Genomic DNA, 25013 nt, shown 5'->3' with positions numbered 1-25013 from the left:
GAGATACCTTCATCTATGCATAAGATTTTCAAGCCTGATGAGAAAATTTTCTTTGATTTTGAAATTGGTGGGGGATTGTTAGTGATTTTGCATTTTCAAAATCATGTATATTACATGTTTTAGTGTTTTGGAAAATGTTTTATCAAAAGCGTTTGGGAAAAAGAAAATGTTTTCTTGGAAATATTTGCTTTTACAAAAGGATGTAGAAGTGTAGTTAAAAAGATAGTTCCACATCGGATGAGAGAAAAGAAAGAGAAGGGCTTATAAAGCACTACCTTTTCTAACTCTTGTTGATTGCACATTGGGTTGAACCCATGGTTGGACCCGCGGGACGGTGCAACGCACCGTTCGCACACGCGCACGCGCGCGCGCGGCGTGGGCAATGGGCTATAGGGCGCATAGTGGCGCTTTATTGGCGCTTTTTTAGGCGCACTTTGCACTTCGCACGTACGCAACGTCGCGAGGAGCGATTGGAGCCTTTAATTTTTCCAGATTTGATCTGCACCGTTGGATCAAGATGAAGGTGGACCGGTCAAATGGTTCGCAGGCCCATCAAGCCGAATGGTTCAGTTGGGTTGGGCTTCGGTTCGGGCCTAACGGTCGGCCCAACGGGCCCATGACTCCAACGGTCAAAGGGTGTGATCAAATGGGTTGTGTCCCTTTCCCCAACGGTCATGTGCCAAGGGGGTGCGATCCACACCATAGATGGTTGATCTAACGATGACTGGGTTGGAGAGAGGTTTTACTCAAGCCAACAGTCACATCTATGATCGATCAGGACCGTTCAATATCAATGGGTGCGATCTAACGGTCAGATTTCAAACATTCTGGAAAGGTGCCCTGTAGAGGTGTTTTTCACACTGAAAAGACACCAGATGGTCTATAAAATGTGCAAACTTCAGTCATTTAAGATAGAAATCGAATTGGCAATTCTGACTGATTTTACACTCTCTTCTACACTCCTACAAAAATCCCCAAGTATTTCTACATACTGTTTTTCTTTTGTTTACTGTTCTAGATACTGTTTTTCTGCAGAAACATAATCTAGAGATTTCTCTAAGGCTTGAAATTTCGGAAGGGCATTTCGGGTTTGATTCCGCTAGTGCTACGCGTCATCAAACATTAGTAGGGCTTCCCTACTAGGCTTCATTGTATCTTGGAGGCAATTCGCGGATCCCCTTTGCACACTACTAGTGGGGGCGAATCTTGTCTTAAGGAAAGTGATATCACGCCTTGAAGCAACAAGTTTCTGTTTTCTATCATCAACAGTACCCTCAACAAATTTCCAACAGCATGCAATCCATAAAGACAAGATTATATGCCTTATCTTAGAAGATCAAAATATCCTACACCTTGGGTTAAGTCGTTGGCTATCTGTAAGCTGTGGTGTAGTGATGCATATCCATACACAGAAGCGACGAAAGAATGGAGAAAGAAAGACTAAGAGAAAAAGGGGGAAAAGGGTTGCTCACAGCCTAGAGAGAGAGAGAGAATATATAACTAAGATACACCTCTTCAAATAATATCTAGGGAAGTAGTGTTTCATGCTAGTAGGTGTAACTTTGTACCTGTTTTCTACCATACTGCATCTGAGTAAGTTGATCATTTTTTTGGGGGAGGTAAGCTAGGATTAGACGTCTGACCTCAAGGTCAAAGAACAAAACCTTTGACCAACTGAGATAGAGGCTCTACCCCGAGTAAGTTGATCATTTTATCTTATCAGGTATATAATAACTTCAATTAGATAGATCAACCTCAAACACAAGCCTAAATGTAGTTCTTTATCTTAAACTTTAGCTTTCATAAGTAATGGTTTACGTGATCCACTGCAATTCTTTCAATTATTATCCTAGTGAAATTTGTAAACAGAGCTTAATACTTTTATGTTCACCATTAAAAATCTAGGTTCAAATTGATTGTTGCTTTATCTGAAATTTAGGAATGACTGGTCATCATCAAGTTCTGAAGCCTTTTGTTTGTTTGCTTAGGCAACAATTTGTTAAGAAGAAAAGAAATTACAACAGTGGCGCTGCTTGCCCCACCACTCACTAAACGTCTCTACTGTCCCCATCTTTAGCTAGAGAATTAGTCATCTCATTTACTTCACACAATACATGAAAGAAGGAAGCATCCATATTGGTACAAATATAAAAAATCTCAGTTAAAATATACACTAGGATAACCACTTCACTCACTTGTCTTCAAAGAATTACCTTTTACCATAACTAACCCCCATCACCCGCTCCACCTTGTTTTCCGGAACCCTAGTACCAATCTCCGCCTTGTTCCTTCTTAATCATTGTTAGACGTATTTTACATATTAGGGGTATATTTGTCATTGTTATATATCATAAGATTCAACTATGCAAGTTGAAGAAGATGGTTTTTCATTTAAGATTTCAAGTGCATTAAGTACAAACAAGCCATTGGCATTGTAGCCATTTCCTACAAACACATTATTCTTACTACTAATCGCCTAGCGGATTATTCTTACAAACACATTAAAGGGGATTCAGTCAATGTAATTAAGTGGCTACAAGGTTGACAGAAGAACCCTTGGAGGTTTGAATCATATTTCGATGAGGAATATACAAGAACTTTGGCCATACCCTATCAACATGTTCGTCGGTCAGCAAATGAGTGGCAGATAAGATGTCTAGATTGGGAGTGTTTAAGGAGTGTTAGCCCAAGGGTTCTCATAGGTTCATTCAATCACCTTGTTTTGATGATTAACAAACTTAAATTGATTAGTCGTTTATGGACTAATCGTTTGCCTTGAGTGTTGTGCTATAGATAGGTAATTCACAGGTCAATCCATGCTAGCACACACCATTGATGGCCTATGCTTGAAGATGGACCAAACACAATGCAAATGAGCTAAAGCATACTTAGATCAATCATACCTTGGAGGATCAACCAAGGAGAAGCTCAACATTAGTTATCTCAAAGCATTGAACAAACAAAGGAAGATCAATGAAGGCCAAAGCTTGTGGATCAACAACTTGCAAAGGAACTTGAACCAAATGGTGGCATCATCCTTGGAAGGTGTCAAGCAAATAAGTTCAACCTTGAAGATCCCAAAGCAAGCCATGCACTAAAGAGAAGATCAAGCAATGACTACCTCAAGAGTTCATCCAAGAGAGTGGTAAAAAGGGTAGATTATATCACCTATCTCTCTTGTGTTTTCTCTAGTCAAGGCACATCTTAAAACCCCTAAAAAAATATTTTTCAAAGAGACCAATAAGCTTAAAGAAGGACATAAATGGATAAGTGAATGGCCATGGTGGTGTACCAACATGTTGGGACCCATATGACATTCCATCACATTTGACCAAAAACTGAGTTCCGAAGGCCAACCTGAACCAACAACTAAATCCTATCAAAACTTGTTTAAAATATTTTAAAATATTTTTAAAAATATTTTTAACAGATAGCTCTCATTTTTCTTATATTTGTAGAGTATAAGAACATCAAAATCCGACAAGAAACGAAGGAGATATGGATTTTACAAGATAAGAATATCCTGCTGAAAATGGCCTACTCGGAACTCCTGAGAATTATTCTCGGAGCTCCGAGCTCGGAACTCTGAGATAATTTCTCGGAGCTCCGAGAAATGGTTCAGGTTAAAAAAGAAACCTGTAACGTATCTTGACCTCCCCTATATATATATGAACCTTGGAGCCTTTAGGAACTTACTCAATGGTTAAACTTAACATTCTTTGAGCATTTAAAGGCATATTTACTACATTCCATCAAGATTTTCACTCTCTCCTTCTCTCTTGTGTTTCGTCTTTAGATTGTTCTTGAGAAACCTTAGAGCTTTTATTTGTTCATCATTTTCTTGAGTGAGAGTGAGGGATATTTACATGTAATCAGCCTACTAAGAGGCAAGCAAGCTACATCTTCAACTCTTTGTTGTACTTGGCAACAAAGGGTGCCGTAGAAGACCCTTGGAGCTTGGAATCTCGGCTTGTATTTGACGAAAGGGGCGCCGTATTTAAGTCCCTTAGAGCGGTGGTGCTTGTTGTAATCGGCCGGTGTGGCGAAGAAGATTATTAGTGGATTCCTCAAGAGATCAACTTTGGAAGAGTGGAGTAGGTCTTGAGTTTAAGACCGAACCACTATAAAAATCTTATGTGCAATCTTCTTCTCCACCTTGGTGCAATCTCTCACTCACTCCCTCTCTCTCTCTCACTATATGTTTGCTTGCATTTTCTTATCTTTGCTTAAGTGAGTGATTAGCATAGGCATTTATCATACATATTATTACCATTCTAATTAGGCCAAATTACATTGTTAATTAAGTTTGTGAAACAACTTGAATTTTGAGCTCACACTATTTGTAATATTCATTTAAGCTCAACTAACTAAACTTAATTAACTAAGGGATAAAACTAGGGTGATTTTGGGAAAAGTTTTTCAAAAGGTAAAAGTCTTATAAACAACCTATTCACCCCCTTTCTAGGTTGCCAAACCGGACTTCTATTTGGATTTCACTAAATTTGGACTACACTTGAAAATAACTATAAAGAAAATATTTGTCTTATAGCATTAGAAGAAATAGAAAATGATTCTTCAAATGAACAAAAGGAAATATCTTTTGATGAACTCCAAGAAGCATTTTAAAATTTATATCAAGAATCCCACAAGCAGATGTTGAAAAATATAACTCTTAGTAAGTCACTTGCTTCTACTTCCAAAGAGGTTAAAAAGTTGGAAAGAGAGTTTAATGATTTATTGATTAAAGAAAAGAGATTGATTGAAGAAAATGAAAAATTGGAAAAAGACAACTTGGTGTTGATTGAAGAATGTAAATTCTTGGAAGAAGAGAATGAAAAACTAAGAATTAATTCTACTCAAGAAATTAGAACTTTGAAAGAAGAAATGAATGACATGAGGTCTAAAAATGAAATATTGGTTTTGGAAAACCAAAATTTACAAGAAGTAAATCATAAATGTTGTCATCAATCTTCTTGTAATGAGTATAGTAGTCCTACTTGTTCTTCCATTTCTTGTGACTATTGTGGTAGATTTGGACACTATAAAATCAAGTGTAGATATAGGTTTGTGAAAAATGTTAAACTTATATGGATAAGAAAAGATTCATTGTATAACACAAACCTAGTTGGACCCAAGTTGGTTTGGGTTCCAAAACCTCCAACATGAATATATCTTGCTTATCTTAGTATTAGGGGTATGTGTTTTAATTTGAAAATCTTTTGAAAAATATATTATAGATACCACGAGCTTATCTTTAATTGATTCCATGTATCTATATGTATATGATCTTAATTGATGAATATCTTTTTGAAAATATTCAAAGTTTATATGCTTAAACTTGTGTACCATGAGACTTTGACATGTTGTACTTATTTACAATATCTATTGGAAAAGGTTCCCTAGATATCCCATTTTGATATCTAGTTTATATTTGAGCTTCGATGTGAAAATTATTAGAAAATATGTTTCTAGATACATGTGTACATCTTAAACTATCTCTATGTATCTAGGTTGAGCCTAATGATGACATCATTAGAAAATGTAGTATAGATACAATAGACTTATATTGCTTGATTGGTACGTATCTATATGAAAAGCCACCATAACTTATACCCCCTTGCACTTAGTATTCATCCACATGAAAAGCCACAATAGAGAACTTAATTTGAAAATCATATCTATGCTTAAATGATTATCAACCTCACCATTGTCCATGAGTTTATGTTAAACTCATAAGTATACATCTTTCATACTTGAACTCTAGTTTAGGCAAAATTGGCTTTTGCTAGTTTATTAGGCATTTATATATCATTTCTAACAAAACTAAGAGATTAAATGCCATGTCTAGGAAAACTTATTCAAATCCTTTCTTAGACATCTCTTGTGCCCTAGGTGAGCTAATATGTTTATAAATTATTATGCACGTAGTTGTCCTTCAAACCCATTCACAAGACTTTCGTATTATGTGCTAAATGGTTATCATTAAATGTAATAAGAAATCTTAATGGGTTAAAGTAGATGTGTTCCAAAAGCTTAAAGTGGATATCCTCTCATGACTAAGATGAACCTTGAAATTTAGATGAAATTATTTAGTCATAGTAGTTCATTTTGGAATACATGTGTCCAAGGTGTTCTCTCTTGAAGAATATTTTCTAAGTCCTTGGATCTTTGCCTAAATTCATATAAGAATATATTATACAGGGAAGTTGAAAATGAGGCTAGATTCAATGTATGAAACTCATTTGAGTAAAATTGAAAACGTCATAAGAATCTAGTATCATTGTTAGGCATTTACCCATTATGGTGGTTGGCATGCAATATATTATGATGCAGACATGTGTCTCCCACACATTTTGGTTTTTTATGGGCTTATGCACTTTGTGCTTAATGCCTTACCATTATATATGTGGTTTGTAGATGTGATGCAAATGTTTGGACCATGCACCCTATGTGTCATGTTCCTTGTATCCAAACATGGTAGACTATCTATGAATGCTTTAAAATGTCATATCTTGCTCATGATTATCTATAGTGGTATGCTTTCACTTGCATGAGCCATGGATGTCTCTCTCAGACATAGTTCTATAGTCTATTCCTCCTTCGTCTGAGTCTTATAGATTTAAGCAAAATTGGCATATTTATTTTATAATCTATAGTTATCACCCCTTGTATGATATTAGCTATATGGTAAAGATGTTGAATTTTAAAGTTAAAAGCTACTCAATTGGTGCTTTTAGCCTTCTTACTTGTTAAGAAGGAGATTGTACCCTCACCTTTAATCAATGCATCTAATTTTGGCTTCTTGCCAGCATCTTAACCATGATAAGCCTTACGTGCTTTGAAATGTTATATATATATATATATATATATATATATAATATATATATACACATAGTTAGGGGGAGCATGATCTGCTAGGTTATCATCTCCTTTGGGTATCATTTGATTACCCCTAGCAATCATGCATTTGTAGCCCAAGGGTTGTTTTTTAACTAATCATCTCTCAAACCCTTGGTGACTCTGTGTTTGGATAGCCCTTTGGATTCATACCTGGTATGAGGCTCTAACAAAGGGGGAGCAATATGTGTAAATATCTGTCATTTTCATCTTATCATATGATGTTTGATATGGGTATTACATTTTATATGTTAAGTATACTCATTTGCAGCCCTATTGCTTCATTTGTATTGTAGTTGGGTTTTGTCTTATACTTTCATTTCTGAGATCATATCTCATTTATGGCAAGTACCCTTGGCTTGAGCCTTAGTGTCATATCCTCGTAGGCTTCATACTTATATTGGATAATCAATTTGGTTAGATCTTAAATTTGGTATCATTTATTCCAAGAATAAGTAATCTATTCTAGAGCTATATCTTGTAGAATCTCTAGAACTCCTTCATAGGACCATTCCATAGTCGATTTTCCTATTCCCTATGAAAAGATCTCCTTATCACGTGCTTGTAAAGTGATTTATTCTATATATTCATGATAAGTTTTATTGGCCATGTATTCTCTTTTATATTTTTGGCCTATTATGCCTTGTCATGCCTTACCTCATACGTTTCACCTAAGGCCAATGACAAATCTTTAGGAGGAGAGCTAATTATTGCTATCTTTACATTTGTATGGATCACGGTAAGATGTTTACACTGCCCATTCCAACATTTCCCCACCAATTGTGCTTTATGTTGCATATCTTAACAAAAAAAAAAAGGGGGGGGGGGGGGGCTTATCATGCTAAACTTTACATTTACTCTATTTCCTTCGTGATAAGTATAACATGAGCTTTATTTTGCCATATTATTCTTGTGAAATTAGTTACGGGTCATAGGGTAATTCAATTTTTGATTTTATTCATATATCCTACAAATTTGAGCTAAAATGTAATGTTTCTTTATTTTTTCTCCAACATAGACTTGATTTACATTTGGTATCTTGTTTCTATGTTGTTATGCTCTTATCATGGCATCTATACCTTGTTTATCTTGTATTCATGATAAGAAGTTAGGGGGAGCATCTATATTCATTGAATATCATTCATGCTTTGTATTGTGCTTAACTGTTAATCCTTCCTTTTTGCTTATGCTAAAAGGGGGAGAATTATGAAATTGATTAGATGTCCATAATTCATATGAATTCTATACTATAATTTGGTAAATTTAACTTACACATATGTTGAGGGGGAGTTGTAATCATTATCTTGTTTATCTAATCCTCATAAGAGGTTCCTCCCACGTATCTAATCAATTTAGTTTGTCATCATAAAAAGTGGGAGATTGTTAGCCTATGGGTTCTCATGGGTTCAATCAATCACCTTGTTTTGATGATTAACAAACTCAAATTGATTAGTCATTTATGGACCGATCGTTTGCCTTGAGTATTGTGCTATAGACAGGTAATTCACAGGTCAATCCATGCTAGCACACACCATTGATGGCCTATGCTTGAAGATTGACCAAACACAATGCAAATGAGCTAAAGCATACTTGGATCAAAAATACCTTGGAGGATCAACCAAGGAGAAGCTCAACATTAGTTATCTCAAAGCATTGAACAAACAAAGGAAGATCAATGAAGGCCAAAGCTTGTGGATTAACAACTTGCAAAGGAGCTTGAACCAAATGGTGGCATCATCCGTGGAAGGTGTCAAGCAAAAAAGCTCAACCTTGAAGATCCCAAAGCAAGCCATGCACTAAAGAGAAGATCAAGCAATGGCTACCTCAAAAGTTCATTCAAGAGAGTGGTAAAAAGGGTAGATTGTATCACCTATCTCTCTTGTGTTTTCTCTAGTCAAAGCACATTTCAAAACCCCTAAAAATATATTTTTTCAAAGAGACCAATAAGCTTAAAGGACATAAATGCATAAGTGAATGGCCATGGTGGTGTACCAACATGTTGGGACCCATATGGCATTCCATCACATTTGAACAAAAATTGAGTTTCGAAGGCCAACCTGGACCAGTAACTAAATCCTTTCAAAACTTGTTTAAAATATTTTCAAATATTTTTAAAAATATTTTTAACAGATAGCTCTCATTTTTCTTAAAATCCGTAGAGAATAAGAACGTCGAAATCCGAAAAGAAACGAAGAAGATATGAATTTTACAAGATAGGAATATCCTGCTGAAAATGGCCTACTCGGAACTCCGAGATAATTTCTCGGAGCTCTGAAAAATGGTCCACGTTCAAAAATAAACCTGTAACGTTCCACTCGGAACTCCGTGCGCGGACTCCGAGAAGACCGTTGGGGAGCCTAAAAAAAGGCATATCTTGACCTCCCCTATATATATGAACCTTGGGGCCTTTGGGAACTTAATGGTTAAACCTAACATTCTTTGAGCATTTAAAGGCATATTTGCTACATTCTACCAAGATTTTTACTCTCTCCTTCTCTCTTGTGCCTGGACTTTAGTTGTTCTTGAGAGACCATAGAATTTTATTTGTTCATCTTTTTCTTGAGTGAGAGTGAGGGATATTTACATGTAATCAGCCTACTAAGAGGCAAGCAAGCTACATCTTCAACTCTTTATTGTACTTGGCAACAAAGGGCGCCGTAGAAGACCCTTGGAGCTTGGAATCTCGGTTTGTATTTGGCGAAAGGGGCGCCGTATTTTAGTCCCTTGGAGCGGTGGTGCTCATTGTAATCGGCCGGTGTGGCGAAGAAGATTATTAGTGGATTCCTCAAGAGATCAACTTGGGAAGAGTGGAGTAGGTCTTGGTTTTAAGACTGAACCACTATAAAAATCTTGTGTGCAATCTTCTTCTCCATCTTGGTGCAATCTCTCACTTCCTCTCTCACTCACTATATGTTTGTTTGCATTTTCTTATCTTTACTTAAGTGAGTAATTAGCATAGGCATTTATCATATATATCATTACCATTCTAATTAGGCCAAATTACATTGTTAATTAAGTTTGTGAATCAACTTGAATTTTGAGCTTACACTATTTGTAATATTCATTTAAGCTCAACTAACTAAACTTAATTAACTAAGGGATAAAACTAGGGTGATTTTGGGAAAAGTTTTTCAAAAGGTAAAAGTCTTCTAAACAACCTATTCACCCCCACTAGGTTGCCAAACCGGACTTATATTTGGATTTCAAGGTGACTCTAGCCCTTTATGACAATCCTTTACTTTCTCTATTTGTACTTTCTATGTAATTTGGCCACCTTAGTCTTTCTTTTTAATAAAATTGGCGATCATTCAAAATAAAAATAAAAATAAAAATAATCACCTTATCAGATTCAAGGGAGAGCTTCAGACCATTCTTGTTGAGAAGCGCTCCTGACACCAAGTTTCGTCATATTACGACACATGCAGCACCTTCTGGAGTGCAAGTACCTTTCCTGAAGTTAACTTCAGTAGGACCTTGCTTTTACCAATGACTTTTGAGGATTGAGTTTCCCATGAAGACTTGATCTCCTTCTTTAATAGTGGTGTAGTGCTAGAAAGAGGTTTGGTCTCCACAAATGTGCTTAGTAGCACCAGTATACAGAACCCACTCCTTTGGATTTTTCATCAAATTTACCTCAGTCAAAACCGCTACAATCACATCCGGCTTGGTTAGAATAGCCTTAGCACTGTACGAACTAGTCTTTCTGTGTCAGCAATCCTTCTTGTATTGTTCAGGATTTCCACATTCAAAACAGACCCCTTTCTTCATTTGTGTAGGTTTCTTGAACTTGTTATCCTTTATGGTTTTCAGGTTCTTAAACCTATCACTCTTAGTTTCAACTATGTTTGCTTTAGAGGTAACCTCTTTGGCCTTCTGTTGTTTGTCTTTAAGTATGTTTTTCTCTTCAATCTTAATCTGAACAACTACTTGGTCTATAATCCATTCCTTTATCTTGTGCTTCATTCCGATTTTAAAATCTTTCCAAGACAACAACAATTTCTCAATGAGAGAACCTGCCACGAATGATTCATATAACTTCATACCTTCCGTAGACAATTCTCCAACTAGGAATTGATACTCATCTATTTGGGCAGAAATTGTTTTTCCATCTTTCATTGCAAAGTCTAAGAAGTTTCCTATGATATACTTCCTATTTCCAGCATCCTCTAATTCATATTTAGTTACTAAGGCATTCCATATTTCACTAGCATGTTCACAGGAGTAATAAACATTGTAAAGCTCATTTGATAATCCATTCAGTAAATGATTTTTGCTGATGTAGTCATTGTGATTCAAAGTAGAAAAATCAGCAGCATCTTCCCGTGTTTTTGGTTGGGTGAGAACATAAGTTGTGCTAGTTTGTTGCAGGGCAAAAAAGGATTCGTTGTTTCCACCACTTGTAGTTCAAACTAGTAAAATGTTCTATTTTTGAGAAGTATGGAATAGTAATTAGAACTCTGTTTACAATAGGGGTGGGAAGGATAGAAGTTGAAGTTTGATTCTCAAAAGCCATAGGATCAATTTTAGCAAAATACGATTCTTAAGATTGTTGGAAACTGTATTGAACCAATAGGGACTGATCTATGGCTTAATCGAACTCAAAATGAGAAGGTCGGACTCGAATTAGTTACTCGGCCCCAAAACAGGTTTCTAGAACCCAGAGAGGTTACTCAGCCCCAAATTGTGCAACTCGGACCCAAAATTCCACCAGTGTTAAAAATTCCTGAAATGAATTTTGAAGTTGAATAAAACCAGATTGCTCTTATTTGTTGACGAAAAAATCTTTTTTCTTTCTAGAAATCAAATAGAACTCGATTGCACTTATCTGTTGACGAAAACCTTTCGGGAAATCAGATTTGAAGAATGAAGGCTGAGTAGTGCCACATGTTCACTTTCCTTAAGAATCATATCCGCCCCCTACGATGCAACCAGGATCCGCCAATCGATGCTCCAAGATAAAACAATAGAATAGGCTCCAGTCCATGTGCAACCGCTGACTGGTCCACTTAGAACCACCTTAGTATTGTGCTCAGACACGAAGGAATGAAGGAAAAAGAAGATAAACCAAAACAAGAACAGAAACTGTATTTCTCATTGCAAAACAGAATTCGTGAGAATAGAGGTGTTTGCAATAGTGCTTTGATCTCTCTCTTATATAGAGGAAAATATGTCTGTTGGAGGAGACATAAATACAATTAAGAGGCTCGAAAGTTTCTCTCTCAACAATCATATTTGTGACTGTTGGAGATGAAGCGTTCCACACACTTAATGGGTATTGATTGGGAAAATCTCTACAAAAGGTCATACACTCTCCCGTACCTAAAATGTCTCTGACCAGATGATGCTACATACACGCTACAGGAGACACATGAGGGGATCTGCGGAGAGCATCTAGGAGGCAAAGCTCTGGCCATTAAGGTATTGCTTAGGAGCCTATATTGGCCGACCCTGAGGCAAGACGCTCTGAATCTGGTAAAGAAATGCGAGAGGTGTTAGAAATTCTCGTCTACTAGTCACCAACCAGCCATTCCAATGGCCCCTATAATCAGCCCGCTCCCTTTTGCTGTATGGGGAATGGACATCTTAGGTCCCTTCCCACCAGCTCCAGGAGGGCGAGAGTTTGTGGTAGTCACCATAGACTACTTCACGAAGTGGGTGGAGGTAGAGCCCCTCGCCAAGATCACCGAACAAAACATCCAAGCATTTTTCTAGGAATCCGTGGTTTGTCGATTTGGAATCCCTCGAGTTCTGATAACGGACAATGGTAAACAGTTCGATAACAAAAGTTTCCAAAAATTCTGTGTAGACCTCAAAATTGAGCAGTGGTTCACCTTCGTGGCCCACCCTCAGACCAATGGACAGACAGAAGTCACGAACAGAATCCTCCTTCAAGGCATCAAGAAGAGGTTGGATGAAAAGGCATGACGATGGGCCGACGAATTGTACCATGTCTTATGGGCATACTGCACTACTCCGCGCACCGCGACGCGAGAATCCCCCTTTAACCTAACTTTTGGAACTGAGGCCATAATCCCTATCGACATCGGCGTCCCCTCTCTGCGGGTAACTTGCTTCAACGAGCAACTGAACGAGGGAGGGCTCGGTGCCAATCTAGACCTACTCGAAGAAGTCCGTGGAGAGTCCCAGATTCGAGCCGCGACGTATAAATAGAGGGTGTCTCGCTACCACGACACCAAAATCCACCCTAGAGAACATCGCGTGGGTGATCTGGTCTTGAGAAAAGCTGTCGTATCCCAACCCAGAAAAGTCAGAAAACTCTCCCCCACTTGGGAGGGGCTGTACAAAGTGGTAGAAGTGATCCAACCTGGCAGTTACAAGTTGGAGACCCTCGACGAGCACCAGCTCCCCCATGCTTGGAACTCCAAAAACCTGAGGAAGTACTATCAGTAGCATCCTTACGAGAAAGAAGAAAGTGAAAAAGAATACAGATGTAATCGCATTGGTTTTTTTTACGATTAATGAAAAATACTACCGCATTTTGCAAGTCACCAACCCATTCGCCTCGCACTAATATTAACTTGGTTCGCTTCGTCCATTTCCATTAAGGCCGGAAATACATTTCTGGTCGGGATAAGTTGAAGTAGAAAACCAAAAAAACTTTTAATGAAAGCCCAAGTCATTCAGCTCGGGCTAACTTGGTTCGCTTTGACCATTTCCATTAAGGCCGGAAATACATTTCTGGTCGGGATAAGTTGAAGTAGAAAACCAAAAAAACTTTTAATGAAAGCCCAAGTCATTTAGCTCGGGCTAACTTTGTTCGCTTCGACCATTTCCATTAAGGCCGGAAATACATTTCTGGTGGGGATAAGTTGAAGTAGAAAACCATAAAACTTTTAATGAAAGCCCAAGTCATTCAACTTGGGCTAACTTGGTTCGCTTCGACCATTTCTAGTAAGGCCGGAAATACATTTATGGTCGGGATAAGTTGAAGTAGAAAACCAAAAAACTTTTAATGAAAGCCCAAGTCATTCAGCTCGGGCTAACTTGGTTCACCTCAGCCATTCACATTGAGACCGGAAATATATTTTTGGTCGGAAGAGGCTAAGTAGGGAACCTAAGATCTTTTGAGAAGGCCTAATTCTTTCAGTTTGGATTTATACCATTCACCCCAGCCGTTCTTATTGAACTTAACGATGTACTTCAAATGGATCGACATTCACCCCGAATTAAAGCAAACAGGGTGAACATAAACATACGTGGGCGGACTCAAACACTTGTAAAAATTCACAAAATATATTCCATTCAAAAAGCCCTATGGGTGTTGTACAACTTGGCCCAAGGCCGACCCAACGAGTCCTAAAATAAGAGGAACGATACATAACAAGACGAAGAGAGATAGAGTTCACGAAGAGGCATCAATGGTCCCCTGATTCGAAGTTGGATCAGACTGAGTTGGAGCCAGGAGTTCCACTTCTGAGACAGCGAGGACGGGAGATTGACCCTGATCGGTCTCCTGATAGTTTTCTTCCGGCACAGGAAGGAGCTCATCATCAAGGTCCAAGTCAGAAAACTTCGCCCTGACAAGGGACTTGCACTCGTCAAAACCATCCCTAACGACACAATGGCTAGGTTGACCAGCTCGTCCTCCTTGGCCTGCACCGCTTTGGCCAGAGTAGACTGGTGATTCCCTTGCTGTTTTTCTGCAAAATTAATGGCCTTTCTCGTCAACTCCTTCTGCTCCTTAAGTTCCTCGGTCAAACGCTCGATGGTAGCCCTCTCCTCCGCAGCAATCGTCTCCAAGTCGGCCTTGTCTTTCTCCAACTTACCGACTTTCTCTTCAGACGAGGTCAGCGTCTTGGAAAAGTAGGCACACTTATCCGCTATATCGGTCCAATAGCATCTGAGCTGAACAACCATATGAACTAAAGTAAGGTTCCCAATCATGATCCAAGACTAATGAACAAGCCGAACACATTAAGAAGAAGGGTACCTGGTAAAGAGCACCAAAACCACCTGCCTCGACCATCTCGTGGTTCTCATGAAGGATTCGAAGCTGGTCCTTGTGTAAATGGCTCTTCGAGATGATCTCATGAGCAACCCAGGTATCGTCTAGGCCGCAGTCATCCTTTTTCACTCCCCACTTCGGGCGAAAAGAAGTATTCGCCCCTACCCGAGTAGTAAGTGCCGCCTCTAAGCCAAGGACATGCGTGTCATCATCTCCAGAACGGGTGGTTTGACTGGCCGAAGATCCCTCAACCACCTTTACGGATTTAGGAGCTTTGCTGCCCTTGTCACATGGGATGGCTTTTCCTTTAACCTGAGCGGTAGGGGCAACCGGTTCAGGCACCTTTCTCTTCTGGCCATCGCTCTTCCCAAGGACGGACTGACGCACCTTCTCCCAGGTTGACTGCTTCTGCATCTCTGCACCAAAAAAAAAAACGTAAGTATCGAAGATCAGTCCAGGCTAAGGAAACCTAATGAAAGAAGCGCAAGTAACTAAGAACGACCTACGATACCTATGTGTTCGGGAGGCGGCACTAATCCCGATCTCAACCAAAACCTCCTTCCTGGAAAACTCCGAGCAATGGATTAGACCATTCTGACGGATCTCATCATGGATCATTGTTAGGGTCACCTCGTCCTCATCATCTAAAGTCCGTTTACGACTCATGGTCTTCGTGTTCAGAAAAGACCAATTAGTTGAGATCAGCCATCCTTCCTCAGAGCTGGCATAGAAGAACCTGCTCTTCCAAGTGTGTATGGAGGTCGGAATACCGGTGTTGGCTGATATAAATCCAACCTCCCAATCGATGGCTTTTCAGTTGAGCACACCTTTTGAAGAGAGGCACAGACAAGTTCCATTGAAGACGGAATCGTAAAAGATAGGCAAAGCCAGCTAAAATCCTCCACGAGTTCAGCACCACTTGAGCAGGGGCTAGGCCGTAGAATCTCAGCACTGCGGCTATAAAGGAATTAATCGGTAGCCTAAAATCAGTCTTCATGGCCTCTTCGTATATACACAAGTTGACTCTATCGTGACACGCCCTGTCCCCCTCTATAGCAGCTCTCAAAGTAAACCGATCAGGAATACAGTACCGATCTCAAACATCACTAAGTCGAGAGACATCAAGGGTGTTTTCCACCCAAGCAGCTGCGGTACCTTCTCTAATACCGCCCTCCATCCTTGCCGTAGCCACGATGTCGACTGCCCTGCTCCCAGCACAGGAAACAGACGCTCTCCTATCAAGGTTACCTTCTTCATCACCTTCTTCGTCTCCATCGCTATCAGAAGTTGGGTAGTCCGGATTCTCAACCAGGACATGACTCAGATTCAGGTCCACAATGACCTCGTCCGAACCTATATCTACCTCCTCCTCGTCACCTTCAGGGTCTACAACTACATCAGCTGGCAGGCCAGCCATGGCCTGATGCCCTCTCAAACCTAAGTCCGTTCTCGTTCTCTCCGACGAACCCGAACTGGTGCCGCTTGAGGAGAAAGTTCCTCCTGAGGACGAACCTGAGCTAGACCCTGGACCGGACTCCGAACTAGAACTACTACACATAAGCGGCGAAAGAAAAATAGAAAATGATCTAGAGAATTACCTATGGATAATATGACCCCGAGCTCAAGCAAGCCGCGCCGAACTGTGCAAAAGGAACAAATTGCACTAGCAGAGCAACAAGGAAAACAACAATTACGGGTGGTAAAAATGAGACCCCGCAGGCCCTTTTATATGCCAACCTGTCAGACGGCCAGTCATATCCGCGATCCGTTGAGCGCCACGCGGCATGGTATTTAATTAAGACTTGAAAAACGAAGAGTCAAGTGCCAGAAGGAAAATAAAAATACCAGAAATGGAATGAGAATGGAGGAAAGTCCAGAAAGGGAATGAATAAAAATCCACTCACCAAAAACTACAAACTATGGGAGATCGTACAAAAGTTCAGATCATCTAGAGCTGTGGTGGATATAACGCAATGCCCTAAACGACAAAAGTTCTGATAGTCCGAAGCCGTGGTGGATATAACACAATCCACTAAACGCCAAAAGTTCAGATCGTCTGAAGCCATGGTGGATATAACGCAATCCACTAAACGTCAAAAGTTCAGATCGTCTGGAGCCGTGGTGGATATAACTCAATCCACTATACGACAAAAGTCCAGACCATTCGGAACCGGGGTGGATATAACACAATCCACTAAACGACAAAAGTTCAGATCGTCCGGAGCCGTGGTGTATATAACGCAATCCACTAAATGAAAAAAGTTCAGATCGTCTGAAGCCATGGTGGATATAACGCAATCCACTAAACGACAAAAGTCAAGATCGTCTGAAGCCGGGGTGGATATAACGCAATCCACTAAACGACATAAGTCCAGATCGTCTAGAGCCGGGGTGGATATAACGCAATCCACTAAACGACAAAAGTTCAGATCGTCTGGAGCCGATCTGAATTCAAGAAACAAGAATATCCAATTCGTCTGAAGCCGATCTGAATAACTTCAACTGGCCTGAGTGTTGAATATAGAATTCAATTTTCCAGATCGTCTAAAGCCGATCTGAATAACTTCAACCGGCCTGAGTGTTGAATACAGAAATCAATTTTCAAGATCGCCCGAAGCCGATCTGAATTCAAGAAACAAGAATATCCAATTCGTCTGAAGCCGATCTGAATAACTTCAACCGGCCTGAGTGTTGAATACAGAAGTCAATTTTCTAGATCGTCTAAAGCCGATATGAGTAACTTCAACCGACCTGAGTGTTGAATATAGAAATCAATTTTTCAGATCGCCCGAAGCTGATCTGAATTCAAGAAACAAGAATATCCAATTTGTCTGAAGCCGATTTGAATAATTTTAACCGGCCCGAGTGATGAATACATAAGTCAACCAGATCGTCTAAAGCTGATCTGAATAACTTCAACCGGCCTGAGTGTTGAATACAGAAATCAATTTTTCAGATTGCCCGAAGCCGATCTGAATTCAAGAAACAAGAATATCCAGTTCGTTTGGAGCTGATCTGGGGAACCCCAGTTCATCGAAGACTTGGCCACCTCCTGTGTAAACGCCCAAGAAAACTTCCCCAAGTCATTACAAGGACTTGAAGAACTGGGGGGAAATGATGGGGTATGAGAAACAGCTCCAATCATCATACGACACGTGGCACTAGGGCAAACCCATAAAGCCCTCATTCCCTAAAGGGTATCACGGTCATTGCACCAAGAAAAAGAGAGAATCATGTACTCACCTCACCCAACCTTGGGCCTACACCTGTCCAAGGGTAAGGAAACAAGGGCAAAACTTGATCCAATAACAGGACGACACCTGTCCCAAAAGGGTAAATGAATAAACTGACACTCAAAGCCTCACTATAAATAGCCCTCATAAAGATAAGGTAAGGGACTCGAATCCCAAAAAATCACTGTTTATAGCTTTGATCTGCTCAGTTGTACCCATCACTGACTTGAGTGTCGAAGGGCCTGTTCGGAGTTACGACTTTAGGTTGGTCTTCTGACCTCGTGTTCTACTGTGCAGGTCATAACCTTTTAATCAGTTCAGCAATTAGGACTCGCCAAATCAGCTCCTTCGTCATTGCCCTATCTGTTACCAATTCTGGGCGTAACAGGTATCACTTGAAAAAACGCGTGGGAAAGTAAAATCTGATTTGGTTTTAATGAAAAAATAAAACCGTTTTTAGCACTAAAAAGGTCATTTTATTATTCTCAAACCCGGACCTCGGCCACAACCCGGCCTGGTGAGGCAAGGCGTGCGCTCGTGTGTTTGTATATGAACTTGTATTCATACAAAACCAAGTCACCCAACAAATTCCAATGCCTCTTGAAAGGCCCAAGCCTTTCCTCCACTCCACCATAAGGATGAGAAACTTTCTCAAAAGTTCCAATGTGGGACTAAATGTTTTTGCATTGTAGTTGAGAGCCATCTCCTCACACCCCAAGGTCTTGGGTTCAAGTCCCCATAAACCACAAAAGTCACTTGCTTTGAAAACAAGAGGGATCTTTCAAATTTTTGAATCTTTCCTCCAAATTTTAAAGCCACAAGAAAAAGTAGTATTTGACTTTTCTTTGTTTAAAATCTCTAACAAAGTATGACTTTGATCTAGACCTTGAACCCAAGATTGAGAGGCTTATTTTACATCTTTGAATAGCTGTGGGATGGTTCTTTCATTTCTTTGTGAGTGGGTTAAGGAAACCCTGACTCCATTAGTAATATCAGATTGATTTCATGAGTTGTTCCTGCATCTCTTTGAGATATTAGGTTGAGAAATGTTATCATACTGCACTATCTATTTTTTTTCTCCACGTCTTTATGAGGTTTGATTGAGGAAACCATAGGGCACATAATCCATTCAGCTCATGGGATTTAGGATCATGTTGAGGGTGTTTTTTTGGCTTATGTCTCATTTGTGAGTTGTTTATGATCCGATTGGATCTGAAATTTTCAAATATTTGAAATTGATTTATGTGACTGAATTTTGAGTGACTTAAGACCTATTGAGCAATCAAAATTGTTTTTTAAGGTCTAAATCTCCATTTCAAAAAAACGTTATCCTATTGTGAAGGAATCTAGTTTTGTATACTAGCTTTGCCATTATTATGATATTAGTGTTTTGGGGTCCACCCCATGTAGGCCCCACCCCACTCACGCCACTCTCTTAATCAAAACAGAGAGTCGGTGGGTGGGGTTTCCAACGAGTGAAAAATAGTGGAAACAAAAAAACGAGGAGAGAGAGAGGGAGAAATAGAAAGAGAGAATAAGGGTTTCTCTTGTGCCATCTAGGGTTTGCTTTAGGGTAAATTCTAAAGGGGTTTTTTGGAAGCCCTAATCTCCATTGAAGCTTGAAGTCTTTGATTGGGAAAGAAAGAAGAGAGAAGAGGAGCCAAAACCTAGGGTTTTGGAGTGGTTCTTGGAGAAGAAGAAGAAGATCTCTCACGCTTGGTTCTTTGAGGTGGGAAAGTGTTCTCTTACAAGGGGTTTGTGAGGTATCTCGTATTTCCTCCAAGATTTGATTGTTAATCTTCTATTCTTGTGTATTCCTCAAGTTTTTGGGAAAACTTGAGAAGAAAGACTTTGTACTTCTCTCTTTTCTTTTATGGATTTCTTTCGGAGTTTGTCCCGTGGTTTTTCCTTTCACATCGAAGGGTTTTCTATGTTAAATCACGTGTTCTTGATTTGTGTGGTGAATTGCTATTTTTCGTGCTTTATGATTTTCTTGTCGTTGTTAGTTTCTTGATTGGCAGATAGAAGGGGGGAATTTATCCGCTGCGGTTTATTCGTGTTTCTCCAACAAACTGGTATCAGAGCCAGGTTGGGAGTTTTTTCTTCATCCGTGGATCAGAAGGATGGAGGCAAGTAGTACATCAAGGATGATTTGCCTAAATGGAGGAAATTGGTTAATCTAGAAAGCCAAGATGGAAGACCTATTATATTCAAGAGACCACTATTTGCCAATTCAAGGAATAGAGAAGAAGCTAGAATCCATTAAAATTGATGAATGGAAGGAGTTGGATCGAAACGTTGTTGCTTGTATCCGACAATGGCTAGATGATGTTGTGTTCCACCATGTGGCAACAGAAACCAGTGCAAGTTCCTTGTGGAAACCTCTGGGGTGTTGCCATATGTTTGCTTCCGCTCATTATATGAAGGGTCTCTTTGCTGAGAGCCTTGTCTATAAAAGGCAATCGATGTTGCTTCTTCTTATTCTCTAGATTATGAAATCTTATGACTTGCACCACACTTGGTCTCCTGAAGCTGGCTTCCTTTCATGAGTATCGTCCTTCTACTATTTCGGTTGCTGGCTTGAGTAGCCGTGTACCCTCCGGGATGTCTCTAGTGACAAAGGGTGGTCTTCTTGCTAGGATTAGGATGGAATATTTCATTCCAGAAAATGTTGTTCTTTGAATATCGAGGGCTGGTGAAGCCGCCTCTAAAGGAAGGGTGATCGAGATTTGCCTCTATGAGGCCTTCTTTCACGGTGGGCTTTGCCTTCCATTACATAGATTATTTCAGAGATCATGAGATATTATCAATTGGTTCTGGCTCAATTGAACCCGGAATCTTGGCAGTGCTTTTCTGCTTTTCTTGTTCAAGTGCTGAATTTGAGAAGGTGTATTTCCGTCGATCACTTCCGGCAGTGTTTTCTCATAGGGAGTGCACCGAGTGAGGGCAATACTTTCTTTGGCCAAGAATCTTTGGAGGTTTCTTGTTTAGGATCTGAGATGGCGTATTACCGTCGATCACTTCCGGCAGTGCTTTTTCCGGGGGAGTGCGCCGAGGGAGGGCAATACTTTCTTTGGCCAAGAATCTTTAGAGGTTTTTCGTTTAGGATCATAATCCCTCAGCTTAGGTGGGAGCGGAGGTTCCTTTTTGCTTGGCTCCATGCTGCCAGCGGTAGCATGGACTAAAAAACAAAGATACTTATAGTTCATATATCTGGTCTGTTTTGGACTAAAAAATACATACACTTACAGTTCATATATCTGATCTGTTTTGGGCTCGAAAATACATACACTTACAGTTCATAAATCTAGTCCATTTTGGACTCGAAATTACATACCCTTATAGTTCATAAATCTGGTCCGTTTTGGACTCGAAAATACATGTACTTATCGTCATGGTTTTAAATTTCGGTTTCGGTCCCAATTTCAGCCTTGGTCGAAATTGAAATTTCAGCTGAAATCCTGAAATTTCGGTCGAATCTGGTACAAAAATAATTAATTCATCATTTCTAAAATTTCGTCCGAAATTACAAGATTCTTTCGGATTTGTAATTCTATATTGGTCATTTATAATTCTTTCTCCCTTACAAGATTTGCCAAATGCACTTGCCCTTGTTATTTAATTTGATTGATTAGATTAGGTTGACAAAAAGGGGGTTGCCTGTTTGGTTTTCCTCCTTTTGTATTAAATTTTGAAAGTTAAATATCTTTTCTAATGATTTCATGTTAGCTATGGATTACTAATAAGAGAGGGGGAAAGTCTAACTCTATATGAGATTTGCCATCGAGGCAAATTCCAAAGATTGATAAACTTTCCCTTCTAAGGGAAATTTCGTCCAACACAAAAGAGGAAAGAGAATAATTTTCTAGGAAAAAGGATTCATGGAAAAACTCAAGGTGTTTTGTATGTAAATTTATGTGAAATTTTATGATGAAAAATAACTTCTAGACCTTAAAAAGATTAGACAACATCTCTGCTTCTGACTATCATACTCTTTCCAGGATCCCATAATCTGTAGCCAAATTCTTCATTTTCATCGCCCACAAATATACTTGGTTTAGCTTTTATCATCAAGCTGTAACCCCTGCTCTTTGGGCACATGGGCAAAGGATTTACACTCAAACACCTTCACATAAGAGGAGTAAATATCTTTTCCTGTCCATACTCTTTCTGGAATATCAAAACTCAAAGCAATCGAGGGAGATCTATTAATTAAGTAATAAGCAGTGCGAATTGCTTCACCCCAAAATGACTTTGGTAACTTAGCAATCTTCATAATGCATCTGCCTCTCTTAGTAATTGTGCGGTTCTTCTCTACCATCCCATTATGCTATGGAGTGCCAAGAACTATCTTCTCATGCCTTCTGCCATGTTTAGAACAATAACCTTTAAACTCGTTTCATGTATTCGCTCTCCCATTATCATTACGTAGGCACCTCAAAGGTTTTACTGTCTCTCATTCTACCATAGCATGAAATCGCTGAGAATTTTAGAACACTTGGTCTTTTATTCTCAACAAGTAGCCCATGCTTTCCTCTATGCAACGTCAATAAAGTGACAAAATAGCGATTGCCACCAAGAGACTCCACCTCAATGGGACCACATACATGTTGGAAATGTAAGCTTGACCACTTGACCCTTGACTACTTGACTCTTGGTTTTTCCATTGTCTTGGAAATTGTTACTTCATTGGTAGCTTGCAAGATAGTCTCGACTACATTGGAAATCTAGTTTTTAGGAGTTATTGTTCTATGAACTTAGTTTTATGTTTTGGAATTGTGCAAGTCATTACCTTTCATATGTTACTGTTCTAGTGGTAGCTTAAGGTCTTGTTAATCTCGGATTTGAAGTATAGGTTATATTTTGGGCCATGTATCTTCTTCATATGTAAGCCATTTTAGTGAAATTTGAAGGGTATTGAGTAGTATAACAACCTAGGCTACTTTCTGCGTGTTTGGCATCAAGAAAATAATTTTCTTCTCATGAAACTCATCTTCTCCCTCCAACATAGTTGGTTTCATTCCAATAATACATAAGAATAAATCATGTCTAAAACATTAAATTTTCTTTATGATGACATATTAATATAAACCCCGTCTTGTTTACCTAATAAACAATCATCACAAGGGTCAAGATGCTTAGCTTTGGCGAAAGAAAAAATGCCTTCCCACTTATGCCACATGTTAGAAGAACTGTCTTTGGTAACATTCACCACATCCACTATAAGAAATATAGGTTTTGGCAGCAGACTAAATCAGTAACCGAAAAGCAAAGAACTATATCGCTATAAGTAATTAGCGACGGAAAAGCTCATCTCCAAAAAAGGCATCACTAAAGGTTTTCACAATGGAAATTTAAGGAAATACTGTCGGATTTGTTTTTGCCGCTAAATATTACTATTTTTAAACAAAATAGGAATTGTTTTAGTATTATTTGTTTAAAGCAAAAATGATTTTTGTTTTTTGTTTTTTAATGGTGGTTAAAAAAACCGACATTAATATTGAAAAAATAACTCAACCCCTCGTCTACTTCCTCTATCCAACAACATCACCAAACCCCAAATATCCTGACATTCTTTTTGCATACCTCGAACATTCTATCAGATCAAATCCGGGTTGAAGACAACAATCTTCCATAGAAGCAAAAGTAGGACAACTTTTGGTCAAACAGAGAAAACCCAATACCCAGTTACACCATTTTCTTGCAACACTACAGTACTTAACCAGCATTAATACATTTAACTCCCAACTTTTCCTCGATACCGGCCCTCTGCATAAACATTTGTTGATTCATTTTGAAAACTAGGCAAGCTAACAATCCTTAAACAATCCCTCCACACCCACCACTTAGCCATTTTTCGAGACTCTCATAGTCACATCACATGTAAGCCATCAGAGTCTTCATTGGAATAATAAGGAAACAAAGAATAACCTCCCTATGATAAAGGCCATGATTTCTAAACCAGCAAGTTAGCCACATGCCATGCAGTTCGTATTCATACGATCAACTCTAAAAATATTGAATCCTTTACTATCTATCAATAAAACATGAAACTCTATATCTAATAACTATTATCAAACTTCATCTATGAAAACTAGCAAATAGAAATGAAATATAAATCAGCATCAAACTAAGCAAAGAAAAAAAAAGAACCAACGATATTATTCATAAAGTTAAGATGAGAAGATGCATAATCTTATTTAAAAAAAATAAAAATAAAAATGACACGAAAATATTAAGGAATAAAAAAAGAGAAGATTAAATTCCATTGACCTGGTGCTCGAGAAATCATAGAGCCTCCCTGTACTCGAAAAGATAATGGAACCCACTTCGGCATCGCATAAAATCGCCAACTCCTCGGCTTTTTTTAGCAATCCGTTTCTTCGCTTCGAAAATGTCACTTGCCTGCTCGAAGAATTATCGATCCTTCTGATAATGATCTTGCCTCTCCTCATCTCAATCGCATAGTTTATATTTCAAAGCCTTTTGAGATCTTATCAAAACACAGTACAAAAATCAGGATTGGAGAAGAAGATCAGAGATGGAAAAAACCTGTTGGAGATTTGGAAGAACCTGTCTTTTGTAGAGCTTTTTTAATGGCTTCAAATGATGCTTTTTACCGTTTTTATACCAAAAGGGGCGGTTTTAGTCAGAGAAACCTCTTATTTTGGGAAAGGCCTTGGTAATTTTGCTGTCAAGACGGTTTTAGGTTTTGGTTGAGAGAGAGAGAGAGAGAGAGAGTATTTTAGTATGAAAGGAGCATGGAATCGAGGACGAATCAGAGGCTGTCTAGGGTTTTTAAATTCGGGTATTTTGATGATGCCGCCTGACTTATAGATCATCAACACGTGGGAATACAAATGTGTAGGTCGACCTTGGGAAAGGAGCTTTTCCAATAAGCAAATAGGGTTGCCCTC

General features: G+C 39.1%; 1 protein-coding gene across 2 annotated transcripts in view; it reads right to left on the bottom strand.

Annotated features, from left to right (window-relative positions):
* LOC143857221 (MADS-box transcription factor 23-like) overlaps positions 1–24661 on the bottom strand; it is a 32953-nt gene extending 8292 nt beyond the window's left edge. Inside the window, exon 1 of one of the 2 annotated variants that reach the window (XM_077367637.1) lies at positions 24370–24661. In XM_077367637.1, the coding sequence (XP_077223752.1) occupies positions 24370–24551 (182 nt within the window). In that variant the 5' untranslated portion in view covers positions 24552–24661. The remainder of the gene's footprint in view (positions 1–24369) is intronic. The other variant, XM_077367638.1, reaches the window with a different exon arrangement.
* Between the last annotated feature and the right edge of the window lie 352 nt (positions 24662–25013).

The sequence above is a fragment of the Tasmannia lanceolata genome, unplaced genomic scaffold, assembly GCF_043159265.1.
Source record: "Tasmannia lanceolata isolate RefF3 unplaced genomic scaffold, GAP_Taslan_0.1 ptg000024l, whole genome shotgun sequence".
Lineage (NCBI taxonomy): Eukaryota > Viridiplantae > Streptophyta > Magnoliopsida > Canellales > Winteraceae > Tasmannia > Tasmannia lanceolata.
Note: the sequence above shows the minus strand (reverse complement) of the source record. Positions and strands in the feature narration are given on the sequence as shown.